Source organism: Abramis brama (genome assembly GCF_963993115.1).
Source record: "Abramis brama genome assembly, chromosome: 13".
NCBI classification, from domain to species: Eukaryota; Metazoa; Chordata; class Actinopteri; order Cypriniformes; family Leuciscidae; genus Abramis; species Abramis brama.
In genome coordinates, this window is record NC_139975.1 from 18748147 (window position 1) to 18768167 (window position 20021).

Here is a 20021-nt window from a genome sequence, read left to right on the forward strand (position 1 = left end):
CCAGAGCCGTTTATTGGGCGCTACGAATGTCTATCAAATGCGCCTGTACGTAGCTCATAGCCAATCGTTTCAATTATACCAGATGACGTATGTAGAGCGACAGAAATTCGGCGAGGAAGAAGACGATGGGTCAGAAATTTATGTGTACACGATGGCACTCAGCGACTAAACTACTTAGAACACTATCTAAGGCTGCATCGAAAGGTAACTTCGCGTCTGATGCAATGTTGGATCCATAGATATAAACAAATTGCTTCGGTGTGTCGCATAGACGTCGTCATCGTCTTGCTGCTCCCTCTCCGTTCTGTGATTGGTTCCCTTTTTGAGGGGAAAATCTGGTCCATGGTATCCAGGCTGCCTAGCAGCATGAATAAAATCGCGCTGCGCGCAAGGTAGCATGTGGAAACCCAGGCTAGCTCAGATGAAGGATCCTGACAAAGATCGCTTTCTCGACGCCCCATCTCCCAGGCCGGCCTATTCAGTGACATTGTCGAGGACTTTGCCCAGAAGTTCTCGGCAGTACAGAAGCAGAAAGAGCATTTTTAAACATTTTCTTCATTTTTATTTAAAATTAAATGCCTCTCCGAACTGATAAGAGATAGGTATAGGGAGAAAAAGGGAGAGTCGAAATCTGCTGTTCTTACTCTACACGGCACTCTCCCACTTTACCAGATTGGGTTCTTTTTTAATTTTGTCTGACCAAACCAGATACTGGTAGAAAGATTTTAATATGAAAAGTTTTTTTCTCCATAATAATCGGACTAAATTAGCCAATTAAATAGATAGCTCTAATATACTTTACACATGCATTGCACACGCAAATCGACTTCTCCTGCCGCAGTCTGCTGCAGCAACCTTCTTTCTGCAACTCCTGATTGACAGATCTCATCCAATCAGCGGTCAGTGTTCCATTCGCCACATAGGCTTTTCTGATTTGTTATTTTGTTTTCAGATTTGTCGTTGTGTTTTCTGACTTGCTATTTTGTTTTCAGATTTGTCGTTGTGTTTTCTGACTTGCTATTTTGTTTTCAGATTTGTCGTTGTGTTTCCTGATTTGCTGTTTTGTTTTCAGATTTGTCGTTGTGTTTTCTGACTTGCTATTTTGTTTTCAGATTTGTCGTTGTGTTTTCTGACTTGCTATTTTGTTTTCAGATTTGTCGTTGTGTTTTCTGACTTGCTATTTTGTTGTCAGATTTGTCGTTGTGTTTTCTGATTTGTTTTTTTTTGTTTTTTGGAATTGTTATTGTGTTTTCTAACTTGTTCATTTGTTTTTAGTCTTTCCATTGCGTTTATAAATGTGTTGTTTTGTTTTTATATCGATGATATATCTTTGTTTATATGTATTCTTCAAGCCATCTCGGGTATTTTCACAAGAATGATAATGCAACGCTAATTGACATAGCCTGTTATCACAGTATAGAATTTTATAAAATAATATATATTTTCTGTTTGTGTAAGTTAGAAGCAACATGGGATCACAGAAGTTATTTCAAACACGACTGATGTGTATACGGAGCAAAACACATATTAATCTCATAAATTGTAACGTTAATTTTTGAATTTGACGCTATACTAAGCAAACATACTAGTTATCCCTGTGGGCTGTGGCCAGGAGCGATTGTTTATTATTACTAATTTTGAAAAGTAAGTCTACATAAGATCATCTTAATGTTTTTAAGATGGGCAAAAGCAAAGAACAGTAAAAACAGTATTAATAGAAAAGTGCCAGTAAAAAATATAAGGTGGGGTATGGGTTAACATGATAAATAAAAAACTATTTTTTCGTTTAACTGACAATGTGCTGGGAGTCCACTGTTGCTATAGTAACAAACTACACTTTTGCATGCATCTGATAGATAAAGCATGCAATTTTATTTCACTGTTGCTGCTAATGTTGAGGTTATTTCAGCTTCATACATTTAGCTTAACTGCATCGTTAAAGAGGGCAAGCTTTACCGTTCAACTGAACTGTGTGCGTGCATTTTAGACACTTGCAATGTTCTTGCTCCGTCCGAGTTTTCAATTTACTTCAACTGCTCAGTGCTCTGGTAATATCAATGGTATGACCCATTTCAGGGGCTGCCAAAATTACAATTTAAAATCAGAATATGAGCATAGTTCTCTTGCATTCACTAAAATATTGAAACGTTAGCTATACTGCTTCAAAACGCCAGCACCAGTGAGTGATTGAAAGTCACAGGCGCGGTTTGAACGCCCCGCCCCCGAGCCGAACTGGAAGTTTTGATTGGTTTTGCTCCCGAGTCAGACCTGTCTGTTATTGGCTGAAGTGCTTCAGACCTGTCTGTTATTGGCTGAAGCGCAGGGCTCCACTGAAGTAGTTTGAAAAGTGTTTGTAAGAGCCAAATTTCATATTTCAAAATTTATATTTTCATATTTTTATTCCGTAAATTTGATATAATAATTATTTATGTTAATTAGTAATTTACTGTTGAATATATTTCTTTGGTTTATATTTGTTCTTACCGCGCATGTTCAGTGACGTCTATTTTGTAGCGCATGTAAAAAAGTTTGACACATGCAATAAGTGCAGACGCACAGTGGGAGAACACAAGCGTTTGACCGTTTATTATAATATAGCATAAATTGCCTCACAAGTATTAGTATCTCTACAAATAAGTTGTTGAGAAGACATCGCTGCGCAAGAGGATTATGCTGTATGTAAGAAATGTGATTCTTTATTGGAATCTTGGAAGAACTTGGAAGAATAAACAGTGATGAAGGAACAATGTGGATTTCGAGTGTGAATACAAGACAAGAAGATACGCGTCAAAACTTGTGGAATAAATAAAATACATTCACATGTCCCGTAGAGTGTCTGTCAAATGCAAGCTCGCCCTGTTTCTCCGTCAGCACCTTTGTGAAATATAGCCTACTACTTTTGGTGAAAAATAAATGTAGCGAAGTTGAATAGTTTATTTTTATTCAACTCAAGTAAAAGTAAAAGTACCACAATTTAGTTATCCTATTGAATACTATACAATTATACTATACTATTGAAAAATTAAAAAATTTACTCAAGTAGCTACTGTAATGAAAGTATTTGTAATTAGTTACTTTCCACCACTGCTGGTATAGCTTCTGACTTCTGGACAGGACCTCAACTGCAGTGGCATATCAACTACGTTGAGTTGCTAGCAGTACTACTAGCCCTGCACAGGTTTAGATCGTTGCTGCAGGACAAGCACGGGACGGACAACACTGTGACAGTGGCATACATCAATCACCAGGGCGATTTACGCTCATGTCACATGTTGCAACTCACTTGTCTTCTCCTCCTCTGGTGTCAGCAGCTGCTTAGGTTGCTCTGCGCCATTTAGATTCCGGACGACCTCAATCGTGCAGCCGAAACGCTCTTACGACAGCTCAAGCTCAGGAGAATGTAGACTCCATCCCCTGGTGGTCCAGCTGATCTGGAGTCGATTCGGGGATGCACAGGTAGACCTGTTTGCTTCTCTGGAATCCTCCCATTGCCAGCTTTTTTACTCCCTGACCGAGGGGACCCTTGGCATGGATGCGCAGGCACACAGCTGGCCCCGGGATCTACGCAAGTATGCATTTCCCCCAGTGAGCCTGCTTGCAAAGGCACTGTGCAAGGTCAGGGAGGATCGAGGAGCAGGTCTTGATGCTTGCGTCATACTGGCCCACCTGGACCTGGTTCTTGGACCTGATGCTCCTTGCGACAACAGCTCCCTGGCGGATTGCCCTAAGGAAAGACCTTCTTTCTCAAGGACAGGGCACCATATGATGCCCGTGTCCAGATCTCTGGAACCTCCATGTGTGGCTTCTGGACGGGACGTGGCAGACTTCAGTGGCTTACCACCGGCAGTGGTAGCCACTATCACTCAATCCAGAGCCCCCTCTACTGGGCAAGCTTATGCCTTGAAGTACAGTCTAAATGCCTGATCACCTCTGTGCTTTCCTTCCTGCAGGTTGGAGCGAAGGCTCCCTCCGCCTTGAAAGTGTGTGTTGCTGCTATTGCAGCCTATCATGATGCAGTGGAAGGTCTTTGGGAAAGCATAACCTGTTCATCAGGTTCCTGAGAGTCCTCCTCGGCCACACCTCATCCCCTTGTACCCTTCTATGTACTTACAGCTCTGCAGAGAGCGCCCTTTGAGCCACTAGAGTAAGTCAAGCTTAAGATCCTGTCCATCAAGACAGCGCTCCTGAACACACTCACACCCAGAGAGGGTGGGGGACCTGCAGGCATTTTTGAGACCCCGGCCTGGACATGACCAAAGTTCCCACCACTTCTTTTCAGGACCAGGTGGTGAACTTGCAAGCACTACCCCTGGAGGAGGCAGACCCAGCTCTCATGTTGTTGTGTTTCCTTCATGCACGTGGACCACACGTGGCTCTGCCTTAGGAGCTCTTAGCAGCTCTTTGTCTGCTGTTTACTAGTGGACTAGTTAAACCATGAATGCACTTGCATTGCATTTTGTGATTTTCAGTCAAATAGAAGACAATTTTTCCAGTCATATATTTCAGCATTGGAAATTTCTTTAAAATAGTGTTAAAATATTCTCATGACTCTCATTCTTGTGAAACCCAATATTGTGTATTGTCTCAACGAGACTCGTGTATTATCTTGTGTATGAAAATGGTGAGTAGCTTGTAACTTTGGAAAACCAATAGCCATAGTAGCTGGTGAGCAAAACAGTTTATGTCAAGTCCTAGACAGACAGACAGACAGACAGAGAGAGAGAGAGAGAGAGAGAGAGAGAGAGAGAGAGTGACCACTCTGCATATGAATTTATTTAGAATTTGGATCAATCTCCTTGTTGGGTAAATATTTAACATGCTTGCAATCTAAACATGAACCACGTGGTGGTGCTATAACAAAATATATCAACAAGCTGACAGTGTGCGTGAGGCAAGGGGTGAGAGAGGACGTCCGTTATTCAGTACTTTTGGTCAAATGCATTTTATCCCTTCCCAGCCCAGAAGCGAACACGCTGTATTATTAATGGTTCATGTAGTCTATGTATTTGCAATACCACTGACGCAGACATAAAGTACGTTAGATATAGGTGTTTTAATGCATGTAATAATAAATATGATACAGTACATTATTACTTTTACTGTATGCCACATTTGCTAATTTGGTTTATCCAAGAGTCTATACTACAGCATACACTAATCAACTTATAGCCTATTTCAAAATAAATGTTATGGTTTTTATATTATAGCCTATATAATATTCTAAAAATGTAATTTTTTATGACTGTTTTGACTTTGACCTTGATTCTATGCTGGATTTTCCATGTCCCACGATATAGCTTACACATAGCATATTTAACAAAGAGTATTTCCTTCCTATGACAATGGCTAAAGGTCAACATTTCCTATTTCCGATTAGCCTACTACAACCCATAGATATATATCTATGACTACAACCAACGTTAATTTCAACTGAACAAGTTTCGCAAAAGTGATCAACATTTCCAGTTTCCGATTACTACAACCAACGTTCATTTCAACTGAACAAGTTTCTCAAAAGTGAAACGCTTAAAAAGAATCGTCCTTGCCTAAAACCACATTTCCCAGAAAGCTTGCGTCATGACGGCACCGAGGGGCGGGGCTTGTTGTCGTAGCGGCACTTGCGTTAGGAGAGTAAAATGTGTGTTTGACAGGAATCTGAACGAGAGGAGGGGGCGGCGGCACACGAGTGGAAATCCGCACCTTCAAGAGATCGCCATCACTTCCCCCCCCTCGTCAATCTCCAGTCGCGTGCAGTCCGTTAACCGTGGGGAAGTGAATGCGGTGAATTATTTGGAGGCTCAGCAACAGGGCACACAGAGTACAGGATGCCGCTGACTCTATCAACCCCGCGCGCGGGGAGCTCCCGCGACTAGCGCCGCGCAAAGTATCCAAAAGGAGAATGCGAATGGTTAGAGATGACAGGATTCAATTAATATGGAAACGATGTAACTTCACCGCCGCATTGCATATAGCTCGGGAAAACAGGTTAGAAAGTAGTAGATAGCTAAATAGGGCGCATTTTGCCGTCATACATGCAAACTTACTCATCATCAAGCTCAACTAGCCTGTAGTTGGCTGCAACAAAAGGAACAGCTGCTCATCAGTGTCTTCAGATACCAAAGAAGACAGAAGAATTAAAGATGTTACGGAGGAGGCTCAATCGATTGGTATGTAACGTTAACTATGGCATTCCAGTGCCGTGCACTTACACGTTACTTTAAACGAAGCTAATGAAGATGTGATCGAGTCTGTAACCAATGATCAGTCTGAGTCTGACAACAGGGCGCATGTTAATGGGATATCTTCAATGGTGCATAAGTGGAGCGTTTATTTAAAAACTAGGGAGCCACCCTTCTGAAAGCGCTGGTCTAGCTAGCCTCAAAGAGTTTCTCAACACCACCAAAGCAGTAATTACTTGAGGTATGCAGTCAACTTCCTGGTAACATGGACCAGCTGTTGCTAAGTGAGTCGTGCCACGCACATTAGCGATTCAAAACATGAGTTTATGAGGTTTAGCAGCCGTATTTATTTTATTTATTTGTGAAGCTGACGGTTGTTTCAAAGGCTTTTGAAACCTAGGGTTAGGACAGTCATCTTACTAGGTTTGAGAGACTGACGACGCCTCTGCTGTGGTGAAGATAATCGCTTTAGGCAGCGTGTATAAATGTGTCCTGACAATTTTTTTTTTTTAAGTTGAGCTGCATTCCTGATAGTATTAATCAAATAATACTGCTCAGTCTTGCAAGCTAAGCCCTTTACGTGTTGTACTTGAATCCAATAATTAATTTCCTAATGCCCTTCATTGCTGTCGCAACCTTTTAGATGGGAACTTTATTTGGACACGTGATGCAGTAATTCTGCTCTTACCACATAATTGCAGAGCATCAGGGCAGTGCTGGAGGAGCTCTTGAAGTTTAATGCTGGGTTTAAGATGAAGCCTTTTTAGTTGCTGTTTTAGGCTGTGGTGGGAGTTCTTGTAGTCAAATTCCTCTCTTTTTGTGCTTCAGTTATTGTTGTAATTAGTCTTACAAATTAATTCACTGTGCACTCCATATCCTTAAAGTCACCATGAAATCAAAATGGACAATTCTTGTTTTTTAACCATTTAAAAAAAAAAAAATTATCTGTGCACATTATTATTTTGTTAAAATTAATGTACCCTCGTAATCTTTAATCAAACCAACTTCCCCTCCCTCCCTCTTCTTTTTCAATGATGACATGTTTGCTTGCACAAGGGTGAGACTGCAATGATCCAATCAATTCCCCATGGTCAAAATCAAGTCCCACCCTACATTTTTTTTTTTTTTCGAGAAGGCGTTTCACTCAGGTATACATCACAATAGGGAAGAAAAGACTATCAAAACTTCCGTTTCATGCCGACTTTAAAGGGGCCACCCAAAACTAAAAATGTATTCACTCGCCTTCATGTCAGTACAAACCTGTATGACTTTATTTCTTCTGTGGAACACAAATGGATATAGCCTGAGTTGTTATTTCATTATATGAAGATAAAAAAAAAAAATGCAGTGAAAGTTTCCATGGAAGAAATAAATGTATCTAGGTTTGGAACAACATTAGAATGATTACATGATTGCAGTTTTCATTTTGGGTGCACTGTCCCTTTAATATGGTTGCGTGAGAACCAATTTATTGTATTGTTTTAATTGTATGAAATGTAAATTCTCAGTTGGGGTAATTTCTGGGTCAGTGTGAACAAACCACATCCTTGCTTACTTAGGCCCTGTTTCCACCAAAGCGTTTTTTCACATAGCTGGCATATTTTTCCAGTGGTTTTCAATGGGATGTTTTCTGATAGATCATCAGGAAATTTTTATTCTAAAGTGAACTAATCCTTTAAGCAACCAGCTTCAAGAAGCACATTCACATGGATCTTTGGTTGGTACAAATTTTCTTTAGCGTCCCACCACAAGCAATTCAAGCATTGTGCATATAAGACAGTGTGTCAAATTAAAAATATTCAACATTTTAATCTCTTAAGACCTCATTATTATTTTTTTTACCCTTCTATCTGATTTTTGATTCAAGCAAACCCAAAACCAGCCTTATTATTCATGGGTCCTTTAAGACCAGTTAGTTGACTAGTCGTTTTTGAAAATTTTGCACATCCCTGCTGGTCAGTAACATAGCTCTGGTGGCACTGACCCAAGGTTTTTCTTTTATGATGAGCTGGTTTACTATCTTGTCTCTTTTTATAGTGTAACTCTCCAATAACTTGTTGGTGCCATTAGGCAAAATCGTGCTGCTGGCAGTGTGAGCGCTATATGTACCAGCAGTAATAGACCAATATAATGATAGCATGCTCTGATATTCCCACAAGTTTTGTAATATTACTCAAGTCAGCATATTTTCTGGCCCTGCTATAGTGTTTGCTTCAGTATCTTTTTGTATGGCTCATAAATAACGTTTGCATGGCCACCATGCCTGTAGTGGACAGTGTTGTTATTGCAGTTTTTCAGTAGTTTTCCATGTTATCAGGGAAGGATGCCTTTTAATTTACTGGGAATCAAATGTTGCATTAACTGTATAGGTGGGAATCTTCTAACTCTGCTTTCTTGCCAAAGTCATTAAAAATAGTGTTAGGAGGGTGGTGTTGCGACCTGTTTTGGGAAAATCCTGTTGGTTGTAGTTCTCTGACAGGAATGCTAAATCTTGGTGCCTTTGATGTTTTCTTGATGTTTTCTGTTGTGGCTTGGCTGGTGGTCTGGAGGAAATGTGATAGTATTCAAGTTCGAATCTCTTTTGCAAAGATGTGAATACAATATGAACACATTCAGACAATTGCATTGTTCATGTACTGGTGCATTTTTGGCAGCCAGTTTACTAGGGCTGCATAATAATGGTTAAACTGATAAACGATTATTTTGCTCAAATTATAATTGTGATTAATCATTTCTCAAATTCTGATTTGAATTTTTGCCCTTTCACTTGAGCACAAATCAGGAGAACTCGTACGCAGGGTTTATTTTACCCCATCTGGTTTCCTGATTCACTATATTTAGTTACATCAACACACTCTTCATTATGAAAACTAGTAAAACCTAAAGAAGCTTCCCTCAAAAGCTAAACCGGTGAAATTCCTAATATTAATTTGAGTAATTGCAAATGAAGTTAACTTTTTTTCTATTACAACAACAAAAAAGGCTTTGTACTGTAGTGCAGAGCTTGCAAAACTGCATTTATTCAGCATCCACAATCGCATTCGCAAACAATATTAGTATAGATTCATGTTTGAATTTATTACAGTTCGTCACTGAGGCTATTTGCTCGCAGATTTATCCACAGCAAGCAGCCTTGTGAGGGAACACAGACTGGCTGTATTACACTTTAATTGGAGCAGAATATCGCAGTGGAGATCGCAGGATGTGCGACGTCAAGAATGGGTATTTTAGTTGATTCGTATGGACCAGTCACCACAGTTTGAAACTAACGTGATTTTTGGATTAATTGCAAACTTTAACCAACATAAAACGAAAGTTTATCATTTGCATGTGATTTTAGGTCCTGTCAGTTTAAACATTCAGCTGATTTTAAACCATTCGAGCGCAAGAAGATGTGAAAGACAAGTCAATTAGGACCTTGCGCTCTGTTTTCTGTGCGCACACAGAGCAACACAGACAGCACGCAAACACCTAATTCTGTTCTCTTCCGTGTCTATTTTTGTTTGATGCAAAATTAACCTATGTCTTGGTGAGTATCCTCATAAATGCAGTCTCTAATGGCTTACATGAATGTAAACAATTGAAAACGGATGCGTATCATTATATTGGATCCGTGCATTCGATCTTAGTGACAGCAGCCTAATATTCCTGCTGCTGTCTGTCATTAACCTTAATTAAACAACAAAATACAAAGAGAAAATCACTTTTGTAGCTTTAACAAAGATTAATTATATTTAATTTATATAGCCTAGTTATTTTACATTTGATTATTGCATTTCTTTACCTTACTGTTAGACTTACCTGAAAAACATTTGTATCTTTGATCTATTGTATTTACCTATGATTGCAATTTGCTTTGCAGATTCTTTCCCCTACAATATCACCCCAATCATTCTAGAGTTAATAATTCTTTCCAAATAGAGCTATTCAAGTCATCTGGTGAAACTGTTTTCATATCACAATATATATTACAGAAAAACAAAATATCGCAATGTCATTTTTTTCCCCCAATATCATGCAGCCCTAGTTCACCAGATGACTTGAGTAGCTATTTTTGGAAGAGTTATTCTAGAATGAGTGCATGGGGTGATTTTGTTGGCGAGTTCAAAATCAATCAATTTGATGTTCACATTTGCATTTAGTCTTTACAAGAACTAACACAAACTTTTTCAGTAACCATAAAGTTCTCCACATTCCCACTTTTTTGACCAATTTAGTGTAAAATAATAATAATTGTAATTGTAATAATTATATTATTATAATATACTAAACAAAATAAGAAATATTAATATTGTAACTGTTGTACTGTATAAGAAATCAAGTATTTAATGAAAATAGATCAGAGGGAAACGTCTTGGAATGCTGCTTGCTGGAACCTCATGAAAATATTCCCAGAAGCTGCTTTTAATTTGTTTTGGCAGTCAAATTCTTGGATTTTTCCCCCCAAATTTTTATATTTAATAAAAACAATTTAATCTTATACTGTGCAATATTGCACAATTGCAATATTGTGAAACTGTAAAATTACCTCATTTTCAAATGTTAAGCCATCAAGCTTTTATTTTGATGGGTTGTCAGCAAATGTATGCTCTGCCGGTTTCAGAGTAAAACTCTGCACTTTGCATTCATGCAGTTCGTTCGTGGTTCACTGAAGCGCTGTATCATGTGTGTGGATTAGCAGTGCTATTCTGGAGCTGATAGTGCATGTACTATTTAAAGAAATCGCAATCTGCCTGTTTTGAAAATCGCACTAAGCCATATCGCGATATTAATTTCATTTCGATATATTGTGCAGCTGCAGCACTAGCTTGATACTAATGCAAGATAGCAGAAATTACAGCGAACAAACAGAGTTTATTTGTTTCAGTTAGACTTAAGAGTTGCTGTTGACACGTCTACAGTACGTCAGGCCCTGTCTGACCGGATTTCTTTATGTTGTCCTGTCACTCTCTCGGAGCATTTGCTCAGGTCCTTTCTCTTCAGTAGTTAAAGGTGAAGTCAGAGAGTTTCCTTTGGTGCGTATGATGCTCTCTTAGGAAAGACTTTGCCTCTTTGAAGCAAACCCCTGAGGAGATCTGAAGATGGAGCTGTGCGGATGTTATACCGTGGCTTACCCAAAGAACACCACAAATGTTTGATGTGTTGAAGACTTCTCTCTGTAGTTTTTCACCATCTGCAGTCATTTAATAATTTTTGCAATATTGTGAAACATCTTTGAGATGTTTTTGTCTTCTCTTTATACTATCTTTTTCATTTTATTGGGCTTTTTTGTTTTGCTATGAATATGCAGGGCCAAAAAAAAACAACATAAAGTTTGTGTGGGAGAATGTGAGCGACAGGGAAATAACCTGAACCTGGATTTAAACTCTGGTGACTCAATTGGCGGCATGTTTTTTCCAGTTATCCTTTTTTGCAAAATTATAGCTCTGTTTTCTTCTAGATTAAAGTTGTGATGAAATGGAAGTAGCAACAGATATTTTCTACCGGTATGTGACGTACATGCAAGTGAAATGGATTATAAAAAAATAAAAAAAATGAGTGGTGATGTTTTAACAAACAAAATTACTGGAGAATTTGTTGTCATTGGAAGATCAAGTTATGAGGATTTGGTAACACTTTAGTTTAGGGTCCAATTCCCACTATTACTAGTTGCTTGTTAGTAAGTATGCACCGATACCAGTATAGGTATTGGGCCCGATACTGCGCTTGTGTACTTTCACTCATTAAAATGAGTAAACAGAGAGCGGAATGGATATATCAGATAAGGATGTCTATGAAGGAAACCTATCAAATTAATAGAATGTTAAACAAATATTTACGCCTATATTGCTGCTATGTTCGAGCTGATAAGCGGAACATGGAGTGAATTGAGCACACATGGCACATCCCTTTTTCACACACATCGCTGGAAAGTTTGCACTGTAGTTCAGTCGGATATGGCAATAGCAAAGAGAGTAAAATGAGGAGCATATTACTAACGTTAACTGACACTAAAGAGAGCGAGAGAGAGAGAGAGAGCACTTCTGTTGCATGCACTTGATTGCTGATCATTCACTCAGCACATGTGTCATTCGAATTAAAACGAAATCATATGTGCAAGTAAAAACATGAACTGTTACGTGATTTAATGCATAACAAGTGGTTCCCTACATTATTACAAGAAGGCGGTACAGGAATCACATGACGTTTTCAAGAAGTTTTCTGTGCGCGAACATCCAAAGTGCGCGTGCAGAAAGCTGCTTCTCAGACAGCGCACAAATGTCCTATTAAATCTAGTTCTCTTTCATGTCTTCTTGCGCTTGAACGGACAAATTTCTCAATACTAGTTTTACTTGATCTTAGTGCTGCGTTCGATACTATAGATCACACAATACTCTTAGATCGACTACAAAATTATACTGGTGTTCAAGGACAAGCATTAAGTTGGTTCAGATCATACTTATCTGACCGCTACCATTTTGTCTATTTAAATGGAGAAAAATCGATCATAACTCCAGTAAACTATGGAGTGCCGCAGGGATCTGTGTTAGGCCCTCTCTTATTCTCAATATATATGCTGCCACTTGGAAATATTATAAGGAAACATGGAATTAGTTTCCATTGTTATGCTGATGACAATAAAATCTATATTTCATCACGGCCAGATGAAAACGCTAAATTATCCAATTTGACAGAGTGTGTTAAAGATATAAAAGATTGGATGACGCACAATTTTCTGAAAAATCGATCATAACTCCAGTAAACTATGGAGTGCCGCAGGGATCTGTGTTAGGCCCTCTCTTATTCTCAATATATATGCTGCCACTTGGAAATATTATAAGGAAACATGGAATTAGTTTCCATTGTTATGCTGATGACAATAAAATCTATATTTCATCACGGCCAGATGAAAACGCTAAATTATCCAATTTGACAGAGTGTGTTAAAGATATAAAAGATTGGATGACGCACAATTTTCTTTTATTAAATTCAGACAAGACAGAGGTACTAATCATCGGTTTAAAAAAACGCCCACAAAACCTCTCACACTACAACTTTAACATAGTAGGATGTCCTGTTACTTTATCCTCTACAGTAAAAGACCTAGGTGTTATACTAGACTGCAACCTGTCTTTTGAAAATCATATTTCATATGTTACAAGAACAGCCTTTTTCCACCTTGCTAAGCTACGTAACATGCTATCAGTTTCTGATGCAGAAAAAATAGTTCATGCATTCATGACCTCGAGACTAGATTACTGTAATGCTTTATTAGCTGGTTGTCCTGCATCCTCAATAAACAAGCTACAGTTAGTCCAAAATGCAGCCGCTAGAGTTCTTACTAGATCAAGAAAATATGATCATATAACACCAATTTTATCATCACTACATTGGTTACCTATAAAGTTCCGTATTAATTACAAGGTATTGCTACTGACCTATAAAGCCCTAAACGGTTTAACTCCAGTCTATTTAACGGATCTTCTATCGCCCTATAATCCATCGCGCTCTTTAAGATCACTAAATTCGAGGCTTTTGGTCATACCTAGGATATCCAGATCCACCAAAGGAGGGAGAGCATTTTCACATTTAGCTCCAAAACTCTGGAATAGTCTTCCTGATACTGTTCGTTGCTCAGACTCGTTTTCCCAGTTTAAAACTAGATTAAAGACGCATCTTTTCAGCCAGGCATTCATATAATACTTTTAATCTTACAGTTAAATCCAACCTCTAGTTCATAAACGCCAGAGGAGAACTGGCCCCCGACTGAGCCTGGGTTCTCCCAAGGTTTTTTTTTCTCCATTAGGTCACCTGATGGAGTTTTTCGGTTCCTTGCCACTGTTGCCTTTGGCTTGCTCAGTTGGGGATATTTGGGATATTTAATTTAATTAATCAATCAACAATACTATTGATCAGCATTACCAAACGTGGACATTTTCCACTAGAAACAAGCATTGATGATGTATTATTTTAATTTAATACTGTGAAGCTGCTTTGATACAATCTGTATTGTGAAAAGCACTATATAAATAAACTTGACTTGACTTGACATAAAATTATGTCAAATGTGTCCTTGTGAAACATAATCGGTTATGTCTTAAGTGAACATAACCAGTTGAAAGAAAACGTGTGTGTAACATTATGTTGGATACGTGCTGCTCTTAAAGTAACAGCAGCCTAATAAACCTAATGCTGTCTTTTGCCTCAGCGATCTATTACACACATTCACAAAAAATAAATAAGTTGAATTTTCATTTCATTTCACTTAAAAACCAACCAGTTTTTAATACTGGCACAGGTAGAATTCTGGGATACTAAAAGCTTGCATGTACATCATGCGCACAATGTGCTGATGTGAGATTTTTTTCCTCTGTATAAAGCCAGGCAATGTAGAGTACCTTAAAATTTAGGGTCGTCGCATCACGTCTTAATTTGAACCCATTTTGAACCCAGCAAGAGCTTTCAGTTTGCCTTGTGATTGGCTTTCTTGTCTGTGTTTTGTCCGAGTAGCCGGGCGTATTGTCACGCAAGGACCGCTCAGCTCTGCTCTACTCCTGCCTCGGTGCCTCCACTGTGGTGTGTCCTAGCTGCTAATCAGTCGTGCCGTCTGGCTGTGTCTACAAAGGATGTTTTTTGGGTGTCTGGGTGGTATCATAACCTGGTGGGAACCTGGTGGGCAGGTTTGTTGGAAAGCAGCTGCTGTCAGGCGGCTCACCCAACACTCATGCATGCGTGTGCACACGCTCTGTGAGGCAATGCGGCTCTGTGTGTGAAGTGTGAAGTGTCAAATGCCCATCTTGACGAGGTGTTACCGTAATCCCAGTTGATTGTCTCGAATGAATGTAAATGAGTGGAAAATCACATGTGTGCTCATTGTCAATCTGTGCATAAGATTTTGCAGTTAGGGTTGGGTATCGAGAACCGGTTCTATTTTAGAACCAGTTCCAAATTTCTTAGAAATGTGGATTCAATAGGATATGTGCATTTCGATTCTGTTTATCGATTCCTTTCTGTGCATTTTAATGTGATTTTAAACCATTCAAGCACAAGAAGACGCGAAAGAGAACTCAATTTGGCACTTGCGCATGGTTTACATATTGTGCGCGAATACTGAATTGAGTTCTCTTTTGCATCTTACGCTTGAATAGAAAAATACCATAAAATAATGTAACACAGTCGGAAAAGCTGATTTCTATATATATATTTATAAGTCTGGCGAGTATACTAAAATACTGTAATTACTGCAATTTCACTGCCTCCTTGCATACCAAACAAGTTATACACTTCTACATCAAATAGAGTCTGAAAGAGTGCAAAAAATAAAATAAAAATATAGTGCACTGTCACTAAAGTGTCTTTTTAAAATAAAATAGTTGATCAGGTAAACAAACAGGTAATGAATATAGCATGTAAAATTAACTCTAACAAATAAAATCATAAAACATTCTAAACTGCCTGAATAAAAAACTAATAGTTTTAATTTCATTTTTTTTTTTTTTTTTTTATAACAACAGCATTAATATTAACAACAGGCAAAACAAGTCTAATGTTTTCAAATGGATAATAGCCTATAAATAAATAACAGGGGAGTCTATGAACTCACCATAAATATAAGCATTTTTTAAATGTTTTAAACTACAGTTTTAAAAGGTGAATGGAACACGCTGGAATACAAATACATTACGTATGCATTCGCAAGAATACACAAACATTGTCCAAAACCGAGTCCATCTCATCTGGCATGTTATCAGAATTATTAATTTATTAATTATAATAATTTAATAATAATTAATATCCACAGAGCTGTAATTATTTCGATTTTTATTAGTGAAATAAAGGTTATATAGCCTAGTATTTAAATAATGGTGTTTTAAACGAGTGGATCGTTTTCTTCTTTGATTCTTGCTGGTTTTCTTAAATGATAAATATTCATGGCATTTTAAATGAATTAGCTAACATGTGTATTAAAACATACATTTTAAAACAATTGAGTAAATATTGATTTTGCTCTGTAGTAGCCTATAGGTTTACAGTTGCTTAGAGAATTGTGAATTTTCACTTGAATTGGCACCAACTACTGAAGTAACCAGTAACCAGTGAAGATTATCCATCAAAACATGTTAATTCCAGCCTTGTTGTATACTCTGGGAAGTACTTTGACGATACAGTTCACAGTTCTTTTTTTAAAACCGATCAGAAGCTGTTCTTTGTGCTAGAGTAGTGACCATGTACCTTCACCAACTCAGAAAGCCTGTAGTATTACGGGCAGAAGACCTGGCTGGCTCCTGTTGTTCTGAAGCCACTTAATCACAGATCTCAGATCACCCACCTGACCATCACAAACAGCCCCTTATCATCACTGTCCACGTGCTGCAGGGGTAGTTAAACTGATGATAACCATGTTGATGGTGTGACGGCCTTTTTGGGGTAAGTGGCAGAGGGTGAGGGGCCCACGTTGGCCTGCCTGGACCAGTGATTTATTGGCCTTGTTTCATCAGGAGAGCCACATATTGATTAGAGTCTTGCTCCGTTTTGCTGCCATTTGTCTTGTCCCTCCCGAACTGGCTGGCAGACAGAAATGCTTATGCTGACTACTACTTCTTTCCCTCTCCCTTTTTCTTTTTCTCTCTCTCTCTCTCTCTCTCTCTCTCTCTCTCTCTCTCTCTCTCTCTCTCTCTCTCTCTCTCTCTCTCTCTCTCTCTCTCTCTCTCTCTCTCATTGCACTTCGGCACCCCATAATGAAAACGCAGCCAGCCGCACAAGGCTGAACTGCACATCCCATCAGAGTCAGGATGGGTGAGAGAAAACGGTGCAGAAAGCAGACAAGGCAATGCAAGTGCATGTGCAGATCTACCTGTTGTACCCCTACATTACCTTCAGTGTATAATAGACAGGCTTTCAGAGAGCGTTGGAGATCAAGGAGCATCCGAGTCTATCTCTAAAAGCAAGGCTGAATTCTCAGTTTGTCATTTTAAATAATTTACGTGCCTCGTTTTTAAAATTCGCCTCACAGCGTTCCTCCCTTTCCAGCTGTATATCGTCACCAGGCTTGTGGACTTGAAATGCATTCCTGTCATGATATATTTATAAAGCCTCATCCTGAGATTCCCTGTGTTGTGCCCTAGCTACCAGCAATACCCCAAGAGCTCTCACGCCATAGTGTGAAGAGAATAATGAAAAGAGTGAGTGTGTGAACGGGAAACAGAAAATGTGAGTTAGTGTTTCTTGGTACTTCTGCTTCTACAGGCGAAAAAAGAGACATTTTCCACTTACACCAGCAAAAGCAAAAGGACCCATTACCCGGCCTTGATGCACACCCGCACACACGGAGTTCCTGGTTAAATAACGGGCTCAAATGAGAACCGGATGAGCCCACGCTGGAGCTTTCCCATCAGTCCGCTGCAGGGAGAGAAATGAATCTTTACTCAGCTCACTGGTGCCTGCGAGCAGAGCCGTGGCCCTGCAGCTCAAACCGCTTGCCGCCTCAGCAACCTGGATGCTCCATGGCGCACATTAGTTTCCTTTTGCTGTTAGACTTTTCTGACAGAGCTAGTTTTTTTTCTCTGTCCCTTCAAACACAATTTGCTGTAATTAATTGAATGGCAATTACAGTCCATGATGCTCAATGTATAGTAAAAGATAATGGCATCAGATCCACAAGAGCTGAGATGCAGATTTTTTTTGCATGTCAGCATTTAGATGCAAATATCCGATGCCGAATGGTAGCAAGAACGACTCCCTCTTTTCCATCACTCCTTCCTCTGTCCCTCCCCCTCTTTTTCTCTCTCTGGGATGAAAGCCACAGTGCAGTCAAACTGATTAGTTTATCCAAAGACGCACCGTGCAAAGATGCAGACATGATAGTACCTAAATTAACACCGTGGCGCTAATGTTCCTCCAACATGCTAGCTAGAGAGGATCTCAATTGCTCATATGCATATTTCTTATATCTCTTGCACTATAGACTTTAAAATAGTCATTTTGTAGTGCATTTAAATATATTTAATGATTTTCTTTTAGATGTAGGAATTCAAAATGTTATGTCTTTCTTGAGACACTTTCCTGAAAGCCTTCTAGACTTTTTTTTTCCCACACAGTGATAATTCTTACTTTTTTTTTTTTTGTCAATTAACCTGAGCTATTGAAATATATATATAATTAAACACACACACACACACACACACACACACACACACACACACACACACACACACACACGTACAGACTCCTTTTTTAGCTAATGTGTGCAATTTTTTATTTTTAGAGTCAGTTATTTTTTGTATGTGTGTCTTAGGGTGTTTAGGCACGTTAAAGTTCAAGTTAACCTGTGAATTCGCTTCATTGTCTGTTTAATGTCATATATATTCGAATGTGTTTGAGTTAGGCTAAATAAGCTAGCAAAGCAGTTCAGCCATGTTCAGCATTTTTTACTCAAGTGGGTCAATTCCCAACATAATTTATTTTGCCATTATTGCATGTTTTTTTCTCATCATATTTTCGTCAACATTGTTTAAAAAAAGCAATTTGATAAATGCTGTTGTTCTATTTCTTCATTATTGTTTACAAAATCAGAAACTTTTGTCAAGAAATACTTTTTTGTTATTTTCTCAATTGCTAAGCATCCATGGTTGATCTTGCAGATCAAGTTGAAAAACATTTTGTACATCCTCCTCAAAGACAACATGAAACCGCATTCACAGCTCCTTTAACTTTCAGAACGAGGATTTCCAGAGGAAAATAGTGTAGAACAAGACTTTTGATGGGATCAATATGGATATGCTGATACATGTATGGAATAATGCACGCTGTCTGGGTTTATTTTGTGTTAATGATTGGCTGACTGTACATTTTTACTGCTTATTTCATGACCACAAAAATAGATTCGTAAATGGACCTGCATGAGATTGATTTGAGTTCAAATTAATTTGTTACGTGTGAATGAAACTAGCACAGCTATACAGCAAATCAGTTGTATGAGACAACGGATTGAAGCAGTCATTATACAGAAATATTTGTCTGTAATATGGCTGACCAAGCAGATTCAAATATTCGAAAGAGAAGGATAGAAATAAATAACATTTTTCCCCACATGTGGGACCTGATGAATTCTGTTAAGTAAGAAATAATAGTCATAGAGTTTGCTTTTGTGTTGTCTTGGTGTGTCTGTAATCATGATTAATGAATGTAATGCCTGTTATATCAGTAATGTTCAAAAACAAGTTCCCAGCCTCGCTTGACAGCGAGCTGTTATCAGAAGTCACATTCTCTTTGTGCAGACAACAGCACACTGTCTTCCTGTTGTTTTCTCTCCTTCATCCTTCATCCTTTCCCTTAACTTTCACCTCTTTCACATCCCTGTAATCTCACGTCTCTGCAGACTCCGTCTGAGAACTGGGCTTGAGCCAGCAAGCTCAGACCAGTTGCGTTTGCAGTTCAGAGCAAGAACAGGCTTGTCTTCAGCAAGGTTTTGGGAACACATCTTGATATAATTTCAGTTGGAAAAGCAAAAGGGAAAAAAAGGTCTCAAACAAAAAGCAATCAGCATTGACATCACAAAGCTATCAGTGAAAGCTTATATCACACATCATTTGAGCTTGCGACACCAAAAATTCCCAGATGCAGTTTAGTTGCTTTCTTTTTTTCGTTTCTCTCTCTCATTGAGGCCGTGTTAATATAGGCCAGGCCACGGTACACAGTGTCTTCTGCTGCACCGCTGCTCAGACTTCTCTCACTACCAGTCTTCACTTCACCGTGTCGTGGTGGTGTTATTAATATCCTCCTGGTGCCACCCTGTATTCTGCATGTGATGGAGAATAAAAGACTCGGGAGTCAGTACCACAAAGCATTGTGGGATCCGCTATA

The 20021-nt window shown here is 38.8% G+C and overlaps 1 protein-coding gene across 3 annotated transcripts in view; it reads left to right on the top strand.

The window, feature by feature from the left end:
• Positions 1–5597: 5597 nt before the first annotated feature.
• The window catches only part of atp11c (ATPase phospholipid transporting 11C (ATP11C blood group)), a 62404-nt gene continuing 47980 nt past the window's right edge, over positions 5598–20021 (top strand). For all 3 annotated transcript variants that reach the window (XM_084132550.1, XM_084132551.1, XM_084132552.1), the window contains exon 1: positions 5598–6167. In XM_084132550.1, the coding sequence (XP_083988676.1) occupies positions 6141–6167 (27 nt within the window). In that variant the 5' untranslated portion in view covers positions 5598–6140. The remainder of the gene's footprint in view (positions 6168–20021) is intronic.